This window comes from Orcinus orca, chromosome 16 (assembly GCF_937001465.1).
Source record: "Orcinus orca chromosome 16, mOrcOrc1.1, whole genome shotgun sequence".
Classification (NCBI taxonomy): domain Eukaryota; kingdom Metazoa; phylum Chordata; class Mammalia; order Artiodactyla; family Delphinidae; genus Orcinus; species Orcinus orca.
The window spans coordinates 14,901,713-14,923,250 of NC_064574.1; the positions used below are offsets into that span (position 1 = coordinate 14,901,713).

The window sequence follows — 21,538 nt, forward strand, 5'->3', positions numbered from 1 at the left end:
AGGCTTCCCTGAAGTGATTCTGGGATTATCTGGGAGAAGGAGAGCTACCCAGTCCCCACCCTGCAGATCAACGAACAGATCACATCACTTTTCTGGTTGGTGCTCACAATTTCTGACCACCTAGTAGGTACCCTCAAATTGTAGATTTCTCTGATGCTCTTCCCCTTTTTGAACTGCCCTCACTGTTCTCCCCACCCGGGGCCAGATGCCCCTGGAGGCTGCTGGGGCACTTACTCAGCCATTTTTGAGCACCTGCGATGAGCCCAGCCCTGAACTAGTGATTGACAGGTATCATCTCTGTATAGTGAGTAGTATCGTCCCCATTATACAGATGAGCAGTTACTCAAGTCACACACCTAGTTGTCCCAGGGTAATATGTTTGAGATTTCAACCATTTTCCCCTTCATGTCTCTTTCCCTTCATGTTCAGTAACACCTCTCCCACCTATTCAATTCAAGCTGCTTGGCTACTCGGCTCCTTGGCTACTTGCTTTGCTCTGATTTAAGCTGGGATCCTCAAAAACCCAGAAGCAAAGAATATCTCACAGGACATCAAGGACGGAGGGACAAACTAAAGGCTGTGATTTAGCCACAGGTGTGTTGAGTTGAGCTTAAAAAATGATTTTTTCAATTAAGAATCAGTTGCCACTATTAAAAAATCAGGAAATTTTACACCAAAGTCTGAATTACTGGATTTTTTTTTTTTTTTTTAATTCAGATGGTCAGGCCACAATGGGCCCACATTCCTTCATGGCAGGCACCAGCTGGACTTGAGTGTCAGTCATCCCTGATAGAGAGGCCTGTGTTCACCTGTTTCCACAGACCTCACTACTCCCTATTGTCTTACCACAGTGGACTTCACTCACCTACATCCCCCACCTGATCTATGAGTTTATGACCCTGAACAAAAAAGAGGAGAAACCACCCTAAGACCAGAAGAGCATTCTCCTAGGCTGATAGGAAAGGAGAACTGAGAAGGTTTGGGGATCCCTGGGTAGAGAATTAGATCTGAAGGGGCCAAAAGGACAGCTGTAAGCAGTGATGGGCTGGTAAATGTTTAATAACTGCTCTCCAGGGAAAAGTGTGTGTGTGTGTGTGTGTGTGTGTGTAAATTTTACTGGAATAAAGGATGTGTTTGTTGCACAAAATTGACAAATTGGGCTTCCCTGGTGGCACAGCGGCTGGGAGTCCGCCTGCCGATGCAGAGGATGCGGGTTCGTGTCCCGGTCCGGGAAGATCCCACATGCCGTGGAGCGGCTGGGCCCGTGAGCCATGGCCACTGAGCCTGCGCGTCCAGAGCCTGTGCTCCACGACAGGAGAGGCCACAACAGTGAGAGGCCCGCGTACCGCAAAAAAAAAAAAAAAATTGAAAATTTACAAATAATAATACTTTATTGTAAATAGTCTTTATTGTAAATGCCATCTAGCCAATTAATTCTCACAGAAATGTTTTTGTTGATTTTTCTGCCAACCTCTTGATTCCAAAGGCAACTGTCACTGCAATTTAGCCACGATTTAACAAAATTAGACCACGAAGAAATGCTTCACAACAATATGACTCAGCAAAGAAGTTGCTGACGTCACTGAAGCACGAATGCAGTTCTGACATGAATGCTAGTTGAAATGTTTGTTCCTGTTAATGAATAAGACGAAAGTAAAACAACAAAGACTTGTGTCCAAACTCCTTCACCAGTGACATGAGTCACCTGTTGGCTGCACTGGATAATAATCCCCTCCATTTTTGTGCCGTTCACAATGTATCAACTACAGGCAGAACACACTGTTAAGTTTAATTTACATTATTAACATTGTATCCATCACATTCTTAAGACTGGACAATCAACAAAACGACAAATCAAGCCCTGGTCTGTGGTGTTCCCCAGTCCCTGCGGTGCAAATACACTCCCCGTGGGTCACTGAAGGCAGACCCGGCAAGGGATGGGCAGTGCCCTTACCCCACGTTCCTCGTGCGAGGCAATCGGTGTAAATTACCTTAAGAGCACAGACGAGAGCAAAATGGAGTAAAATAAGGAAGTGATGAGTTTTTAGTATGTATTACCTCGGTTTTACTATAATTTATTTAAGTATAAATTTAAATAATTTAATTTTTTAGCAGCTGTGTTTAACAACGAGCTTGCAAAACTCCTGAAAATTTAACAATCAGCTCTCGCAAGCCAGCACAAGCCAGCTCCAACACACCACTGGATCTAAGGGAAGTAGCTAGAAATGAGAGACAAGGACTCGGGGGAGGCCAGAGTCCTGTGGGAGAGGAGCTACTTGCTCAGTCTCCGTCTGACTCACCCCTTGGGGGCGGTGGGTGGCCCTTTACAACGTCCCAAAGGTGGGGACCTGGGTATTGAGGGTGAGCAGAAATCCCGTCCATCCTGACCAGCTGAATGGGACCAAATGAAGACCCTCCTGATGGGAGACAGAGGTTAAATACACCCCTGGGGGCATAGTCATCCCCATTCTGTAGATGTGGAAACTGAGGCTTCAGGGAGTTGTTACTTATCCAGGGACACTAGCTGCCGAGAGGTGGAGGCCACACCGACAACCAGGTTTGTTAGCTTCCGACCCACCTCCTTTCTGCAGAGTCCGCCAGCGCCATCCTGGAAACAGCTCCTGGAGCTCGTGACCTGCACTAGGACGGTCCTTGGATTTTAGTGCACACAACTCTGGAATTCTGTTCACCGTTCCCCTAATTAAAACCTATGTCCCTGAAAGAGATGACTAGCAACTTGAGAGCAGGACCCATGCTGAATATCTGTGGTATTGCCGGCACTTAGAATTCCAGCTCATTGGCATCAGAAGAGATTTTAAGAACCCCCTGGGTCAGAGCTCCCATTGCACATACAGGGAAAGCTGAGATCCCCAGTCCGACAGCAAGAACACCAGCAGCCTCAGGCCTTGAACTCAGGACTAGAGCTCCTACCAACCATCTGAGTTGCTGGTGAATGACAAATATTCCAGGTAAGAGAATTAGAGGGGTTGAACAAAACGAGATCTGAGAGCCAAAAAGCAGGCTTCCCCCTCCCCAGAAAGTCCCAACCAGATGGAAAAAGAGAGCAGAGAATATGGTATCCTCAGCTGGATTTAGGGGTGATTCCAGGAGAGACTTCCTGCCAGGGTGGTACCCTCGAGATCCTTTGAGAAAGCCCATAGAGCAACGAAGTCTCCATAAGATGTTCTCATCATAAGTTCATTACTGCAGAGATGCGCAGAGTCAGTGGGGAAACTGAGGCAGGAAGGCAGAGCCTCAGGAACCCTCAGAGCCTGAGACTCCACCTGAAGACTTCTGAGTTCTCAGATTTTCATCCCTTTTGCCCCAGCAAAACAGACCTCTTCCAGAGCAGGGGTGCCTCTTGAAGGACCACCTGGAACTTGTGCTCTGGCACCCAGGCAAGCAGGAAGCTGAAGGCTGTCTGCTAAAGCCATGGTTCCAGCATTTTCCAGATGGACTCCTCAGCAGGCCGCAGAGACCTCAATTCGGCTGTAATGGATGCCAGCCGAGCTCTGCCTGTGGCCAAAGCTCAGGGCGAACCTGGAGAGCAGAGAGTAAGTGGCGTCAGAGGGTGACGGGGCCTGGTGGCCTTCCCCGGGGGGTGATGGGAGTGGACCATACCTGGGATCCCCATCCCATCCCCACCCAACTCCTACCTGACCCTCCCTGCTTCCTGCCTTAATGCGCATTTCCATCTTCTGGACCACCCAGCCGCTCCCCACCCCCAGTCTTCCTGTGTCCACCCACGCCTCCTACAGCCGGTTTTCCTAATCACAGGACTGACCTTTCTAAGCACGAAGACCAACTCCTGTCACTCCTGCTGAGAAGTGACGTCACTCTCAGCCTCACGTCCAAGCCCCTCTCTGCAGCCGGCCTCTCCCGTGTCACCGCCCTCCAGTCCCATCTTCCCATTCCACCCCGGCCACATGGGTCTCCTTCTTGCTCTTCAAAACCCCCAGCTTGTTCCCACCTCGGGGCCTTTGCTCTGGCTGTTCCCTCTGCCTAGGACACTCTCTTCCAGCTCTTGGAAAAGATAGCTTTTCCTCATTATTCAGGTCTCAGCTCAATTGCCACCTCTTCGCAGAGGCCTTCGCCGAGCATCCTTTCATTCATTCACTAGAGCTAGAGTCACTGCTGGCCTGTCATGGGCCAAGCACTGTTCTAGGCCCTGGGAATAGAGCAGTGAACATAACAGGTACACAAAAATGTCCTTCAATGTCATGAAGAGCTCACGATCAACTTGCATCATTAATGTACCCATGGTACACTTGGACCCTAGCTGAAGAGATGGAAAGCTCCACACTGCCCCCAAATCCACTGTTCGCTCTCTGACAGTTAACCTGCCTTATTTTCCTCATGATACAAACCCCACTCTCATTTATCTTATTCCTGCATTTGGGTGTTCTGTAATCCATCTCTCCCCTTTGCATTAAAATGTAACTTCCTCCTCATTCCAGAGACACGGTGTCTCTTGGTCACAGGTCTGTCCCGTGAGCCTAGTACAGTGCCTGGCTCCTAGCTGGCACTTGGAAAATATTTGCTGAAAGTGAATGAACAGATTCCTGAGAAATTGGGATAAAAGATTTTTGAAAGCTCTTTTGGTGATCATATCACCCTGGGAATGGAAAGGTCTTTTCTGAACCCAAGTACCCTGATGTGAAAGGGAAAGGAACATGCTTATGGCACTCAGTGGCCACTGATGGCAAGGGCGTCTGAGCCCCTCGGTTGCTAATGTCTCTCTAAAGGAGCAGAGGAAATAGACCGTTAAGCTGCAGGTCCCCATTTCCAACAAGCACATCTGCGGCATGAGGACACGAATAGAAGTAAAGCCCACAGCAGCGGATGGTCGCTCCATCCAGCCTCCATCCTCTCGTCTCCTTGGGGCTCTAGGTCTCCTCTGTTGCATGTGATCTTCGTAGGACTGTCAATAGAGGCGGCTTGCCCTATCCTGGCCAATTTGGGGGTTACGGGGGTGGGCACATAAACCAGGCTTAGCCAATCAGACTTTCTCCTGGGGATGTGATTCTTGTAGGGAGCAACACAGCACTGAGAACAGTTGGTGCTGGAAGGAGGGTCCCATTAGTGCTTGCTTGCAAGATCTCTGGAGCTTCCCGTGTCCCCATGCTCCCCACGGTTGAGTTTCTTTCTCTCTCTGTGGCCTGTGATATCAGGGGCCCCCTGAACGGTAAGGACTGGAGTGATGACTCACCCAGGCAAAGTTGGCTCCGGACCCAGCCAAAGCCCCCAACTTCCTGTATTTTCCTGAGGCTGGAGAAGATCCAGCCTGCTTTCCCCAAGGTCTGGCCCAGGCTCCTGAGTCCCCAGGTCCAGCTCAGTGTTCCCCTGAGCTGCAATTCCCTCCTGCCTCACCCTAAAGCTGGCTTCTGCCTGCCTTTCTGCCTCCTTAGCTTCTTATTCCAGAGGAGGGGTCTGGAATCTTCTCCCAAGAAAGCCAGTATAGCAGAGATTCCAGGTGGCTCCTAGTATCTGTCCCTCCTTTATGTCTAGTAACAGCACCCTCGATGTTTAGGTGAGCACATGGCACCCAGATTAAAGACCATGTTTTTCAGCTGCCCCTGCAGGTGGATGTGGCCAAGTTCCATCCAAAGGGCTGTAGGTGGAAGTGACATGTTGATCTTTCAGGTTGTGTGTCCTTCTCTTCCCCTTCCCTCTTTCAGGGAGGTGGTGGCTCCCACGGGCCATGTGGAAAAGTTTATACTGAAGAGAAGGCAGAGCAACAAGAGAGAAGGAGCCTGGGACCCTGGATGACCCCCTGATGCACAGCTTCAACGCCAGCCCCGGACCCCTATGTTCAGCCTATTCCAAGCAGCCAAATCTGTCTCCTAACTAATATGGCTGGACTGCTGAGGGCCCCGCAGGTGTCATGCAACAAACTGGGAGTGTGCGACTGGCAGAGAACACTCTGGGCTGGGGTGGACCAGGTTTGAAGTTTTACATGGACTCGTTCTGCATCCCTTTGGGGGCCAGGTTGGGGCTTGGCAGGAAGCTGCAGGGAGGCAAGTTCCAACTCACCATTAGAATGATTTACCGTTTTAATTTGTTAGGGCCTCCCAGGAATAGAATGGGCAGTCGGACGCTGGTGACTCCCTTTACGACAACAGGCAACCTGGGGCACTTACCAAGGATGCTTAGGACTATGGTGGCTTCAGGTCCCTCTGACACCCCCCCAGTACTCTTTATTTCAACAGCCCGAGGTCCCTGATGCTAAGGTTTTGAACCCCTGTCTAGGACCTACAGACCTTATGTGATCTAGCTCCTACCCACTTGGCCAATCTGATCTTCTCTCCTCCTCCCCTCCCTCCTTGCTCTCTCTGATCCAGCTACCCTGGCTTCCTTGTTGTTCCTTGCATATGCCAGATACACTCCCAACCTCAGGGTCTTTGCACCTGCTGCTCCCTCTACCTGGAAGCCTCGCCCTGCCTCATCTTTACGTGGCTGCCTCCTTCTCATTCACTTAAATGGTACCTACTCAGGGCATCCCGCTCTGATTTAGCCACAACCCTGTGCCCCTCTGTCTCCCTCTCCACCAACCAGACCCTCTCAATATATTTTGCTCTGTTTCCTTTTCTTCCAGCTACTCATCACTAACTGAAATGCTTTTGTTTCTGCATTCACTGGCTTATTTATTTTCTGTTCCCCTCCCCTACTAGAATGGAAGTTCCGTGAGGACAAGGACCTTCTCCATCTTATTTTCAGACACATTTCCTACGCCCCGAACACTGTGTGGCATATTAACACCCACTGAATGAGTAGATTATGCTCAGAGTTCTTTGTGTGTGATTCAAAAGGCCATGATTATAATATTTTGTTTCTCTGAGCTTCCATGACTCTAAGATTCTGTGGTTTTAGGATCTAACTATTCTAACCTCCTATGAGTCCATAACGGCATGATTTTTAAATTCCTATGAGCTGAGCTCAAAGTCAAATAAAACTCTGCTGTAGGAAGACACAAAACAACTCAGGGAAAAGAGTTCATGTTTGAAGACAGGACAAAACTCACTGTATCCAGGCAGTAAGAACACCAGGAAGAGAAGAAAAACACTCTTTTGCAAAGGGAAAGTGTAATGGCTAAAATCCTGAAGCAAAGTGCTCAGGGTTTGATGCCACTCTTCCCCCCAGGCTAGCCCTGGCCCCCTTACCGTCTCTTCTGGAATTGCTGGTCTATCTCTGTCAACGACTGGCCTTTTGTTTCAGGGACAAATAAATAGATGAAGCCCAGGCCGAAGACAGCAGTCAGCCCGTAGAGCAGGAAGGTCCAGGACAAGCCAATGGCACCTGGGAAATACGGGGTGGGAGTGTGGGCAGGGCACAGCCTGGGCCAACTCCTCGAACACTGAAAATCAGTTCACCCAAAGCAGATCCTCTAGATGGTAGATTTGCAGTATGCCTAACACGCTGTGAGATAAAAGTATCTTAAAGCAGGAGTAGGACTGGTTGTCCCAGAGGCAGGCAAAGGGCCGGGGCCCAAATCCACCAACATCTTGGCCATACACTAACCAGAGGTGCACACTTGGCCCCTGAAAATGTGCATGGAGGGAAAATGACATCCACCTCAGCAGCACAACAGCTGCGGGGGCAGCCTTGGCAAAGCTCAGCTCCGAAAAACCATCCTCAGAAACTCCATGAATCGGTTTTTCAATGAATCAAGCATTTGGCCAATTTGGCGTGTGACTGGTTTGCGAGAGAAGGCAGAAGCCTTAGCTCCATCCAGAAGGTTGTGGAGGCGGAAGCACTAATGACGTTTCAGACACCATTCTCACCTCCAACAGCCAGGGCCACACTGCCTCCGAGCAGCCACCCTTCACCAGCTTGACCTCCACTTAATCCTTATTCCAGCAGGGAGAGTGCTGGGCTGGGAGGAGGAAGACTGGGTTCTAGTCTTCTAACTAACTGCCTGGCTAGACTTGGGAAGGACGTATTTCCCAGTCTGTGAGATGGGGATGATAGGGATATGATACAGTTCTAATAAGCCCTCCCTCCCTCCCTCCTCCCCTCTCTCCCTCCCTCCCTCCCTCCTCCCCTCTCTCCCTCCCTCCCTCCCTCCTCCCCTCTCTCCCTCCCTCCCTCCCTCCTCCCCTCTCTCCCTCCCTCCCTCCCTCCTCCCATCTCTCCCTCCCTCCCTCCCTCCTCCCCTCTCTCCCTCCCTCCCTCCCTCCTCCCCTCTCTCCCTCCCTCCCTCCCTCTTTCCCTCCCTTCCTTCCTTCCCTCCTTCCTCTCTCTTTCTCACTCATTCATCCCACATAAAGGGGATGCTTGAAGACTGAGGCACCAGGGAGAAGCTTGGATTCCCAGAGACTGTGTATGGGAGACAGGCATGGTGGGTGGGTTCTTCTGCCAGTATTTCTCACAGTCCCCCAGGGCTCCTCCTTTGAAGAGGAAACACTTGGGTGCAGGAAATGGGAAAACAACTAAACCCTAAGAACTGTGCCTTGGGGCCCTGCAGGGAAGGAGCCCCGCCCACCTTGGCCTCGATGACCCCTGGCGTTGGGTCAGGAGCCTCCTCAGCATCTCAGAGACCCTTCCCTGGTGCTCTGGGGTTTTCTGTGACTTATACCTGGACGATATGGAGGCCCAGGCTCTGTCTGGAGGCAGTTGTTTCTGGATCTCAAAGGAACCGGGCCAAGGGATTAGGTCAGAGGACTCACCAATGAGGTCGAGGAAGGAGAGGCTGATGAAGAGGTTGGCGGCCCAGTTGAAGCTGTTGCAGAAGGCAAAGGCTCGCCCTCGGATCTCCACGGGGTAAACCTCGCTGAGGACAAGCCAGGTCACTAGGACAGGAGAGCAGGGAGGACTCTTAGGCTGCAGCTGGGTCTGCCCAGAAAACTGAGGGGTTTCCCGGGACATCAGACTTTCAGTGTCCTGGGCAAACCGGGATGGTTGATCACCCTATTCATTAAATTCCTTTCCAGCTAAAACCCTTCCGAGTGAGCTATCCAGGGGCACATTCTGGTTTTATGAGGCCTGAAGCTTAGGGACCTTTATTTGGGGCCTTTATAAGAAAGAAAATATTACAAACATAACTTAGGCCTCTGCCCTCGGAAGAAGTACCTTCAGAGAAGCAAGGAGCCCTGAAATCTGAGTTCATTGTTCTCATGGTCAAGCCACCTCTAGTCCCTCTGAGACCCTGACGGATTCGGTCCCCAGCCTTCCCGCTAGGAGAGGTAGAAGGCTTCAGAGTTACCTGCAAGAGAACTTCCACTTACCTGGTCCAAAGCTAAAGGAGAAGGCGCTCACAAACAGCATCATGCAGACCAGTGCGGTCCAGTGCAGCAGGGCATGCTCAGGGGCAGGAGAAGGGCGTGCAGCGGGCATGATGCTTAAGGCTGGCAGAGGAAGGGCAGTGGGGTCCCCAGCTCTCGGATGAGGCTTGGTTTTCTCAGAGGTTGACAAGACTGGCCGCCCTGGGCTCTGGTTGGTCATTGGCCGCAGAGGCGGAGCCAAGCCACTGGGCAGGCCAGAGTCTCCAGGGAAGCCTGACAGCCGAGTGGCATTGGGCACGGCCAGGCAACTTGGGCCTGAGTCCATGGGCACAGCAAAGCTGACAAGGCCTATGCCACTGACCGACAGGGCCATGAGCGCACAGCCAGCGATTAACAGGGCCCTGCGGCCCACTCGGTCCACCAGCCCCATGGCGGTCAGGGTGGCTGCCACCTTCACGGCGCCAAGCCCCACGGAGGCCAGCACAGCCGAGGAGGCCCCACGGAAGCCGACTGAATGGAAGATGGTGGAGGCGTAGCACAGCACGTTGGGCTGCCCTGTTAGCTGCTGGCAAAGCACCAGCCCCAGCCCCACCATGGTCCGGCCTCTCATGTTATCCCTGGTCCTGAAGAGGTCCAGGAAGGAGTATCTTGGCCTCCCCAGGCCCAGCTTCGTGGCCTCGCCTCCCTGGAGGGGGATGAGGTCCCTGTGGGCTGCAGCATCAACTGTACCAGGGGGGAGGAGGAGGAGGCTGAGGGACTGCAGGAGAGCAGGTGCAGTGGCCCAGCCGAACATATGCCTCCAGCCCCAGAGGGCACCGGCCAGCGCGTAGTTGAGTGCATAGGAGAGCAGGATGCCCACGGTGATGCCTGCCTCGTAGAGGGACACCAGCACTCCCCGCTGCCGTGGCCCAACCAGCTCTGACACGTAGATACAGCAGGCCATGGAGGAGAGGGAGATGGCAAAGCCAGCCACTGAGCGGCCCAGGACCAGCCAGGCCAGGGAGCTGGCCAGGCTCAGGCTCAGGCTGCCCGCCAACAGCACCAAGTTGCTCCCGAGGATGGCTTGCTTCCTGCCATAGCGGTCGATGAGGAAGCCCCCTACCAGGGAGGCAAGGAGAGCCCCCAGGAGCAGACTGCCCACCAGGAGCTCCTGTTCCGAGCAGCTTAGCCCAAAGTCAAGCTGAAGTGGCAGTAGGGCACCCGATATGACTGCCAGTTCATAGCCAAAGGTCAGGCCGCCCAGCAAAGACACAGAGGCACACAGTGCCAGGAAGAGTGAGGGTCGGCCTGGAAAACAAAAGTAACAGGGACAGAGTCCAGAATGTTTCCTGCCAGAGCGTCCACCCAACCTCCTCTCCCTCTGTCCACCCCTCCATCTCTCCATCTATTCGCTCATCCATTCATGTATCCTTCTACTACATCCATCCATCTATTCATGTATTCATCCATCCATCCATCATCCTTTCAACCACTTCTTGCTTTGTCCGTCCATCCTTCCAACTGTCTAATCCATCCATTCACCCATTTATCCACGTACCCACGCATGCATGCATCCACCCATGCGTTCACTCCTTCCTTCATTCCATCCATCCATCTATTTATCCATTTATCCACATACCCACGCATGCATCCATCCATCCATTCATCCACTTCTTCCTTCATCCATTTCTCCCTCCATCCTTCCTTCTGTCCATCTACTTCACCCATTCATCCATCCATCCATCTACCCATCCACTTCTTTCTTCATCCATCCACTCCATTCATTCACCCATCTATTTACTAATCAATCTATCCACCCAGCCCTTCATCATTCACTCCTCCATCCATCTATCTACTCCATCCACCACATTTTCATCCATTCATTGGCCCATTTATCTTCCCCTTAATTCACCCAAACATCCATCCATTTTTTGATCCATCTATCCACCCATCTTTGTATTCCATCCCTTATTTACCCACACACACACCCATCCATTCATGCATCCGTCCAATCATTCCAAAATTTATCTGGCATCTACAACACACCAGGCAGTGTTCTTGGGGCTGGCAATACAATGGTGTTTTCAAAGATCTGACATTCTAGTAGAAAAAGGCAAATGATAAATGAATTAATATATAATATAATTTCAGGTGATGATGGGTGTCGTTTAAAAAAAAAAAAAGGCAGAGAAGGGAATTCCCTGGCAGTCCAGTGTTTAAGACTCCACGCTCCCATTGCAAGGGGCCCGGGTTCGATCCCTGGTCAGGGAACTAGATCCCCCATACATGCTGCAACTAAGAGTTCGCCTGCCACAACTGAGGAGCCCCTGAGCTGCAACTAAGGAGCCCACCTGCCGCAACTAAGGAGCCCGTGTGCTACAACTAAGACCCGTGCAACCAAATAAATAAATATTAAAAAAATAAAACTACTTTCTGTGTATTCTTGGATTAAGTAAATGAAGAAATATATTAAGAATGATGGAAGCCACGTTTAAAAAAAGTAAAATAAAATGTGGCCAATGTGATTAAGGAACTGCGTTTTTAATTTATATTTAATTTTAATTAAGTGTGAAAATAGCCACATGTGGCCAGCAGCTACCATATTGGCAGAGCAGTTAAACGGGTTGCTCTTAATTTTTAATTCACATACATAAACAAATATTTCTGGAAGCGTCAGGAGTAATCCAGATGTATCTGTCTCACCCATCCCCACCTGGACCTGACAAGAACATTCATAACATTATAGCCAGATTTATGCAGTGTTTGATCTGGACCAGGCACTGCTTTGAGCACTTTTAGTGTAATAGCTCATTTAATTCTCACCACAACTTTATGAGGTGGGCTTTTGTATTATTTATGAATGAGTAAACTGATCATCAGAGACTTGCCTAAGGTCAAGAGTAGTGAGTAGCTGTGTCTAGATTCAAAGCCAGGTGGTCTGGCTCCACAATCCCTGCCCCTAACCACTCCATTATTATACCTTGGCATAATAAGATTTCACCCTGTTCTCTTACTTCTGCCTCGCTCCATCTATGTTAGGCAATTTTTGTGCTGGGGGGAGGAGTTTCATGGGTAGAGGAATCACTCCCCACTTTCTGCTCACCTTTCTCCCCATCACCTCTGCCCCCCAGGGAATAGCCTCCTACCATTCCCTGGCTGGCCTTGCCCTTCCTTTTCATGACCATCAGTAAATACTCTGGGGAGATTATGCTGCCCAGGTCCTGCCCCTTCTTCACCTCCCTCTGCCCCACCTCCCTCGGTTTCTGGAGTTTACTGCCAGAAGGGAAGGTTCTTCCAGGCCATGTGAGGCAATCAAGTGAAAACACAGAATTTTCCTGCCATTTCCTGGGCTCTTCTTGAGGTGAATGGGAAGCCAGCCAAAGGGCTCACAGGCAAAGCTGACTGTCCACGGGTTCTGCTGGAAAATGCAGCAGGACAGGTTCAGGTCACAGTGGTAAGAGCAGAACAGCAAAAATAAAAGTGAGATCAAACTGTAATAATAACAAGTGTCATTGATGGAGTATTTCCTCCCCGCAAAGACTTTAGGTGCCTTCTCTCAATTTATCTTAGTAACAACTCTAGGTGGTACTGCTACAATTATCCCCATTTGACAGATGGGAAAACGAAGGCTCAGGGTGTTCTCACAGCTGGGAAGCAACAGGATCAGAACTCAGACGTTGACCCATCTGATTCCCAAACCCATGCACTTAAGAGCTTTGCTGGATTGACTTCAAGCAAGAAGGGCCGATCAGAGATAGGTGGGGTGTGAGAGAGAGCAGGAGCGTAGGGGGCAGATGTGGAGGGGAAATAAAGTTCTCAGGAAAATCCCAAGTCACAAAGCATGGTGAAGTGCTACTGACCCATGGAGCTGTGAAGGACAGCCTCAGATGAGTCAGGGCCGCTAGAAAGATGGGGGAGGAGGATTCTCTTCCTTAAGCTTTCCAAAGCTCCCACCACGTGCTCCATTAAGTCCTAACTCCTTAGCATGACCTCCCAGGCCCTTCACGAGCTGGTGGCCCCAGCCCAACTCCTTGGTCACCTCTCCTCCCCACCCCTGTCCCCACCTCTCCAACACACCCTGCAAACACTGGTTCCCTGCACACACCGTAGATTTTCATGCCGCTCTGCCTCCGCATGTGCCTCCTCTCCCTCTCCTGCTCCACCCGTGTTTCCCAAATGCCCACTCATCCTCATCCCGGGGGGCCTCTGATAATACACGTCTGTTATTTGGCATGAGTCTCGCCGGCTCTGTGGGGAGCTGCCCTTCCCTGTCCCGTCTTCAACTCTGCCTCCGGATCGGGGGTAGAGATGACCTCCCTACTCCACCCCCACCATCCAGCTCCAGAGGTGTGTCCATGACCCAGATCTGATCAGCCAGCAGGTTCCCCGGCCTTGGACAGTGGTGAACGTCACGTGGCTGAACCTGAGCCAGTGAGAGCCAGTCCAGTCCAGGGTGTTTGCTTACTTGGGGTACTGAGCTGGTAGTTTACCTGCCTAGAGCAGGTGGGGGCCATCTCCCCTTGGGAGGGATTCCTGACAACCCTGCCTGAGCCCCTAGATCCAACCATGCCTGAAGCTGTGGACTTTTCAGTGACCAATAAATAACACCCCACCTTTTTTTTTTTTTTTTTTTGGTTAAGCTACTTTGAGGGAATCTCTAATTCCTGTACGTCTTCCTCAACTTTCCAAGTCATATTTTTCACTTCCAACCAACTCTGCTCTCTCCTGCATTTGCTCACACCAAGTAATTGAATAAGTGATGTTTACCTTATTGAACTGAGCAGGATGGGGACGGAGACTTACTGTCTCTGTGCCTCCAGGGCTCCAGCCCCACCCTGACACCCAAGATGGGCTCAATAAAGCTTCTACTGAGTGAACAAATGACTGAGTCAGGGTCCAGGGCGGTATCTCCACGTCCCATTCCAGGACTGTGTCAGATACATTTGAACTTAATCTACTGCTCTAGAGCAGCTGGAGGAATCCTACGATAGCCCAAGTCAGACCACATCATTCTGCTCAGAGCCCTCCAAGGCTCCCACTTCACTCTGAAAAAAAGCCAATGTCCTGAGAGTGGCCTTCAAGGCCCTGTAGGACCCGCCTCCCTTCACTGGGCTCCAGCCACACCAGCCTCCTTCCCGTTCCGCCTCACTCCAAGCCTGTCTCATCTCAAGGCTTTTTATCAGGTGTCACCTCTGCCGGGAAAGCCCTTTCCCTCCATCTCAGAGGCCCCAATCCCCCTTCCCTCTGGTCTCTGCTCAAACGTCGCCTTCTTATGAGACCTTCCCCGGCCCTCTACTTAGAAATGCAAACTCTCGTGGCACCCAGCACTTCGTATTCCCTTCTCTACTTGTTTTTCTCCATGGTACTTTTCATCATCTGAAATAACTATATGTTTTACATATTATTGGGCTCCCCAAGCAGAATGTCAGCCCCAAAGGAACAGGAATTGTTTGTTTGTTCTCAGTTGTCTCCTGATGCTGGGGACAGTTCCTGGCATACAGTAGGCACTCAGTAAGTACTGGTTGAGTAAACAGATGACTGAATGAATGAATGAACTCAGGACATAGGGAATCCAGAGAGAAAGGATCTTGGCTTTTGAGCATCCTGGGGTGGGGGGGCAGTAGGGTCCAGAGCCTGGAAGGGAAGTAAATCCTGGCCTCCAAATTAGAGTGGCCTAGCCTGGATTTCGGAACCACTCTTCCTTTCTATGGGTTGTCTGTCTAAATATAGTATATGAAGCTGTCCCACACTGGAGGAAACCCCTCAGTTCTCTAAGCCTCTCACTGTGGCAGGCAGAGCTGCCCAGGGAGAGAATCAAGGGGCAGGTGAAGCGGAAAGAATCCAGGTTTTGGGTGCCCATATCACCAGCTGCAAGTCCCAGGGCACCCTCACTTGGTGACACTAGAGCAGCATTTCAACCAGAGTCACAATGTATTGGGTCCCTCCCCCACCAGAGACCTGCCATGTCTACCCCTGAAACTCCAGGGAAACACCAGGTTTGAAACTGAACCGTGCAAATATGCTCACCCAGAAGGCTGGCTTCCAAATGTCCCAGCAACAGGTGATACTTACAGAGCAGCCACTATAGCCAACCTCACATCCTTTTCCAGAAGCCATACCTGTGTCAGCTGCCTTCATTCCTACAGCAACCCTGTAACACAGGTACTGGTGCCATTCCCATTTTACAGATGAGGCAACTGAGTCACAGAGAGGTAAAGATGTTTGCCTGTGGTTGTGACAGAGCACAGAGTGACAGAGCAGGCTCTGAACTCGGGCAGTCTGACTCCAGAATCCCAATGTTGGGTGTGATAAAAAAATAAAAGCTCATGTTAACTGACCATTTACCGTGGGCAAGTGGTATATGGAGTAATTAAGTTCATATTCTCATGTCATTCACATGGCTTCCCTGTGATAGGGTGTTTTATGGGGACCGTTTTGTAGATGAGGAAACTGAAGGTCAGAGAGCTTAACTACACTGTCCCAGGTCACGATGCACCTGGGAAGTGGGGGAAGGAGGGCTGGTACCCTGGTCTTTCTGACCCCAAAATCTATACACAGGGCCACTGAGTCCCCGAGCCCTAAACCAATGTCTGCCACGTAGTAGGTGGATGAATATTGACCCTTTGATGCTTCCGAATCCAGAGAGAAAAACAGAAACCTTAGTCCCCTGGAGCAACAAAGAAATTCCCTCCCTGCCTCCCCCCACCCCATCTCCCCTCTACTGAGTATCTGGAGAGTAGAGGTTTTGTCTGTTTTGTGTAGGCCAGCATCCCCGGGCCTAGAACGGTGCCTGGTGGGAAGCGCTCCGCGAGTGGATGAATAAATTTGCTCCCTTCGGACCCTCCACTTCTTCATCTGCAGAATAGGAACAATTTCACTCGCCTGTTGGACGCTGTAAGGCTTAAAGCGGTCAGGAAAGGGTCTGGCCCCGAGTAAGCGCCCAGTATCAAGTAAGGAGCCCTCTCAGGTCACTTTTTTTCTGGGCAGAAAGGAGCATGGAAGGAAGTGGGCCCACGTCCCTTCCCAGCCACCAGCCAAGGCCTGCTGTCCCGGCTGCCACCCGAGTGGGCTGTATCTGGTCGGGGAGCTGCAGCTCAGGGCAAAGAGTGCGCGCGCAGGGATGGGGTCGCCGGCCTTCCCTGCCCGCAGCGCCGATCGCGACTTACCCATGCTGAGCAGGACTCCGAGGCGAGCTGGGGGCTCTGGGGACCCTGGCGCGCATCCCCCGGCCGAGTCCCCGCCTCCGCCGCCAAACTTTCCGGCCCGCCTCCAGCCTCCGTCCCTCCCTCCCCGCCTGCCCGCCGGCAGCGCAGCTGCCACGTCGGCCAGCCCTGGGCCCCTCTGCCTGGAGGCGGGACAGAGGTGCGCCCTGGACGTCCCCAGTCTGGCCCGGCCTGGCTGGGACCCCACCCACCGTCATCCCCACTGTGGGGAGGACCCCACAAGTTGTCTTTCCCCGTCCTCCCCGCGGGAAGGAGACTTCCCAATCACTGTGGTCCTCTAGTCCGGCCTCAGACTAGGCCACTAGTCTGGCCTCTTCAGCCAGCATGTGTACACACACACACTCATGCATCTACACTGACTCACACATACCCACTTCAGCCACTCACTCTCCCACATTCATCTTCCATTCACTGGACACTTAGGTTTGGACACGTCCCACCTGCGCTCAGGCAGGGTCCTAGGCCTGGAGGATGGGCTGGGAGAACCAGACAGATAATTAATTTTGTTCCTCTGGAATTTACTTTCTGGTGGAGGAAGAAGAAAGATAAATAACCAAAGGAACCAGAGAAATACCAGCTAGTAGTGACAAAGGCCAAGCAGAGAATTAAGCTAGGATGCTGGGTTAGGCAAGCGCAGTGGCTGCTTTCGCTGGGGGTGGGCTTGGGAGGGGATCTCTGGGAAGGCTGCTCTGGGGAGGGGATATCTGAGCTGAGACCTCAGGCTCCAGACAGAAGGGAGACCAAAGGCAAAGGCCCTGCAGGAAGGAGCTTGGGGAGCATAAAAACAGAAATGAAGCCATAGTGTCTGGAGCACAGGGGTTGACAGGGAGAGTGGAGGGAGATGGGGCCCGAGGCAGGGGTTGGCAAAGCACAGACCATTTAAGTCCTTGGGAGGCCAGGGTTAGGATGGGATTTTATTCTAACTGACACAGAAATAATTGGGGAGTTCTAGCAGGTTATAGGGAGTAAGGGTGGAAACAGGGGACCACTTGGGAGGCTATTGCAAGGTGAGAGGTGAAGTTGATTTGGACTAAGGTGATAGCAGTGGGGCTGGAGAAAAGTTGGCAGATAGCAGATAGACTTGATAAGGGCTGACAGACTGAGAGAGGAGCAGTCTGGGGTGGGAAAGGAGATGTGAAGTTCTGTTTGGGCTGTGTGATGTTTAAGATGCTCATTAGGCATCCAAGTGGAAATAGATGAGCAGTTCCACATAAGAGCCTGGAGTTCTGGAAAGGAACCAGGCTGGGGACACGCCCACTAATTCTCACCATCAGGCAAAAGCACAAATGCAGGCTCAGCACTCAGATGGTCAGAGGCTTCTCCGGCCTCTCACTGCGTGTTCACACGTAAACATGTGTGTTCACATGTAAACACTTTTGTTCACATGCGTCAGTAGCCACACCCTCACCCAGCAGGAATCGGGTGCCACTGACACAGACAAGCATCTCGGCAAAGAAGACAGCATCGACATGACCTTCCGAGCCAAGGGACCCGTGTACAGTTCTGAAAATAGTAATAGCTGGGGCAGTTGGGAAATATGGCTCCAAAATTCTTTGTTCCTTCCCTTGAAATCCGGGTGTGCTTGTAACTGCTTTGGCCGGTAGATTGCACAGAGTGGCATCGTGTGATTTCTGAGGCTGGGTCACTGTGACACTGGACACAGACCTGGAGCTCTGAGCCTCTGAGAAGTCTGACTACTCTGAGCCTGCCATGCTGTGAAGAAGCCCAAGGCACACAGAGAGGCCACGTGTGGATCCTCCTGTGATGGTCCTAGCCTTTGAGTCTTCCCAGCATGTGCTCCAGAGCCAGCCTTCAATGATTCTGGCTCCCAACCCTCAAGTCTGTCCAGCTAAGCCCCAGACGTGGTGGAGCAGAGACAAGCCATCCCTGTTGTTCCCAGTCTGGATTTCTGACCCACAGATTCCATGATTATAATAAAATGGTCGTTTTGAATTTGAAGTTTTGGAGTAAATTGTTATGCAGCAACGATAACCAGAAACAACAGTTTAAACTATTGAGGGATAATTGATTTAAGCATCTTATGTGTATTTACAACTGCCTAATGAGTAGGGATTATTAAAATGTACCCCCATTTTATGAGTGAGGCAAAGGGAAGTGAAGTAACTTGCTTGCATAATAAACAAATAAATAAAAGCAATAGGGCTGGGACTTCCCTGGAGGTCCAGTGGTTAAGACTTTGCCTTCCAGTGCAGAGGGTGAGGGTTTGATCCCTGGTCGGGGAGCTAAGATCCCACATGCCTTGTGGCCAAAAACCCAAAACATAAAACAGAAGCAATACAGTAACAAATTCAATAAAGACTTGAAAAATGGTCCACATCAAAAATAATCTTAAAAAAAAATCAATAGTGCTTAAGGACACACACTAGCATACATCTGATCCGGAAGTCAAACTTATGGAGAAAACTGGGCTCTTATCCATCACACTCTACTGCCTTTCTGGCATGGAGAAGAGCCCAAGGAGGCCCCTTGGCCATTGCCATGTGACAATTCCTCCTTCATATGAGTATCTGGAATTGTCACCAGGAGACCTGGTACAGAAAAGCCTGGGCTGTTCCATTCCTGAGATAACCTATAGAAATCATATGATGAAAAAGGGCATGAAGTCGTTGATCTTTGATTTCTATGGCTTGCATTAAGTCAGGAAGATGTTTGCATGCCTGCTGTCAGGTTCTATCTCTCCTAGAGAATAGAGAATCCCTCTTCACTGGTTGTCCCAAATGAGAAAGGAAAAGTTCTAATTGGGCATTTTGGTAGGCATCTTCAAAAATGGCTTCCCTTGAGGGTAGGCAGGACCTAGTGACCCACTTCTAACAAATAGAATACAGAAAAAATGATGATTGTTATTCTAGAGATCAGGTTATAAAAGCGATTTCCATCTTGCTCACCCTCTCCTGATCTCTTCTTACTCACTCACTCTGATGAAGCCACCTGTGTGCTGTGAGCTGCCCAGTGGAGAGTCCCACGTGGCAAGAATTGAGGGTGGCCTCCAGGCAATAGCCAGGAAGGAACTAAGGCCCTCATATTAACAGTCTGTGAGGAACTAAATCCTGCCACTAATCAAATAGTCATACAAACAAACAAAAAGGCAATGCAAGAGAGGAGAGATTCACAGGGGCACCAGGAATTTTCAAGGTTGTTTTTTTCCCTCCTATGAGAAGTCAGGGAGGGCTTCCCTGAGGAAGTGGCATTTGAGCTGAGAATGGAAGGATGCCTAGATGGGTCTAGGCAACAAAGAGAGGGAAGAGCACTTCTGACATGGGAAATAGCAGGTGCAAAGACCCCATGGCAGGAGGGAGCCTGGCAAGAATGAGACTGAGAGAAAGCAAACGTGTGCCCTGGGACTTGCAGAGGGGAGTTTGGTGGGAGATGAGTCTGAAAGAGGGACATAGGGCCGCATGCAGGACCTCATGGATCTTTATCTGAAGCACAACAAGGAGCCACTGAAAGGTTTCAAATAGGTTTCCTACCACAGAAGCCAGAACCAGTCTGACCATAGCAAGCCTGGGACTTGTAAATATGTTTGCACCGTGGATTTTCCAAGGAGGGTGTTGGAGGTCGGAAGGAACGAAAAGTACCCACCAAACTGAGAAGGTTTCTGGAGAATAAAAAACGAGGTAGGCAGCTCCATATAATCAATAGATCAGTTTATTATAGGGTAACTTACAGGGTAGGAACTGGTGGACAGCAATCCACCCAGTGCATCTGCAGCTGCACTCTAAGCCTTCAAGGGGCCATTGGGACAACTGTATAGTTAACCTAGGGTATGGGGGCACATGCTTGGAAACAGGAAGTGTATTCCTAAGTCAAGATTTATGAATGGGTAACTAGTTCTGTAGGTACTAGGAGTATGTCAGCAAAGGTCTTCATCATTGTTTGGAGGCTAACGGAGCATAGAGGCCACCTGGACTTAAAGATCATTAAACAACATCTATTAACTACAAAGCCCTTGATGACAGAGAAAAGATTTACTATGCAGAACGGGCGTAGGTAGGGTCAGTGGAAGGACAGCAGGAACTGTACGGACTCAAGATGGCATCAGTTATGCTAACAGCCATACAGAGGGGTTCAGACAGATTTGGTAACCGTGGAGATGATCATGTGGACACTAACAATTATGATAATGAAACTACAAACCTGGGAAACTGGGCACTATAAATAGAATTGTTTCTGGGTGAGCTTTAAATATGCTGGCTGATGAAAGGTGCTGGAAACCACATTATATCAACACAAAGGGTCTGATGATGGAAAAGGTGACCTACCCTGTGCATGAATGAACGCAGGGACTGTGGAGCTGAGGGTTGGTGTCAGTCGTAGCAACCCTCAGACCCAAGGGCCTTTCTTCAATATTTCAAACAGGGTCTCAGTGATGGGGGAAGGAAAATGCACACGTGAAGTGTATGCAATCCACTAGGTACCCTCATGAGCAATATCTTATTTAATTTTAATAAGCTATTGCTAAAGTAAAACTAATTATCTTCTTTCTGAAGATGATGGATCTGAAACTCAGAGAAATAATGTTTGTTGCTGCATCACACAGTGTGACAGGCACTTGAGGCTGCCTCCACTATGTGTGAGAGTGAACACATATACATTAAAAAAAAAAATCTGGGAAGAAACGTTATACAATAGTTGACGGGGGGGGGCGTGGATTGATGACAGGGATAGGGGTTCTTCAATTTTTCTTGTTGACAAAACTGTGTATTGTAAGAATTTGTTATAGCCTGTATTAGGTTTGCAAATAAAATAAACAGTAAAAGTTTATTTGCTAATCACTCCCAGTTCGGCTTGGGTTCTGTCTCCTTTGAAAAACTCCGCAGCCTGATTATCCCCACCACCCTCTCTGACTCTCAATTATTATTATTATTTTTCTGTAAGATGGGCTTTCATCATTTAACTTTATTCCTCCTGGATGCACTCAATAAACACTAGTGTAAGCCCCTATTGGGGGGCAATTCAGGAGCCCAGGGACGAGGAGTTCCAAGAAGAGAACTCCTGGGGGTGCAGCTTCCCGGGATCCATAAAGACTCCTGAGGAGAGCAGATTCCGAAAAAGTTTTTCCTCGAGAAGCACCGAAGCTTTCCGAAAATAGCCGAA

At 50.3% G+C, this 21,538-nt stretch overlaps 1 protein-coding gene across 2 annotated transcripts; it reads right to left on the bottom strand.

Moving 5' to 3' along the window:
* Window positions 1-1,372: 1,372 nt before the first annotated feature.
* SLC2A10 (solute carrier family 2 member 10) lies at window positions 1,373-16,455 on the bottom strand. Of its 2 annotated transcripts, XM_004272946.3 has the most exons (5): window positions 16,367-16,455; window positions 9,225-10,508; window positions 8,667-8,789; window positions 7,161-7,296; window positions 1,373-3,540 (listed from the first exon to the last, which is right to left on the bottom strand). In XM_004272946.3, the coding sequence occupies exons 1-5, from the start codon at window positions 16,368-16,370 to the stop codon at window positions 3,462-3,464; spliced, it is 1,626 nt and encodes a 541-aa protein (XP_004272994.1). In that variant the 5' UTR covers window positions 16,371-16,455; the 3' UTR covers window positions 1,373-3,461. The 2 variants fall into 2 exon arrangements, with proteins under 2 accessions (XP_004272994.1, XP_033289745.1); XM_033433854.2 differs by lacking the exon at window positions 16,367-16,455 and having other exon boundaries at window positions 9,225-15,846.
* Between the last annotated feature and the right edge of the window lie 5,083 nt (window positions 16,456-21,538).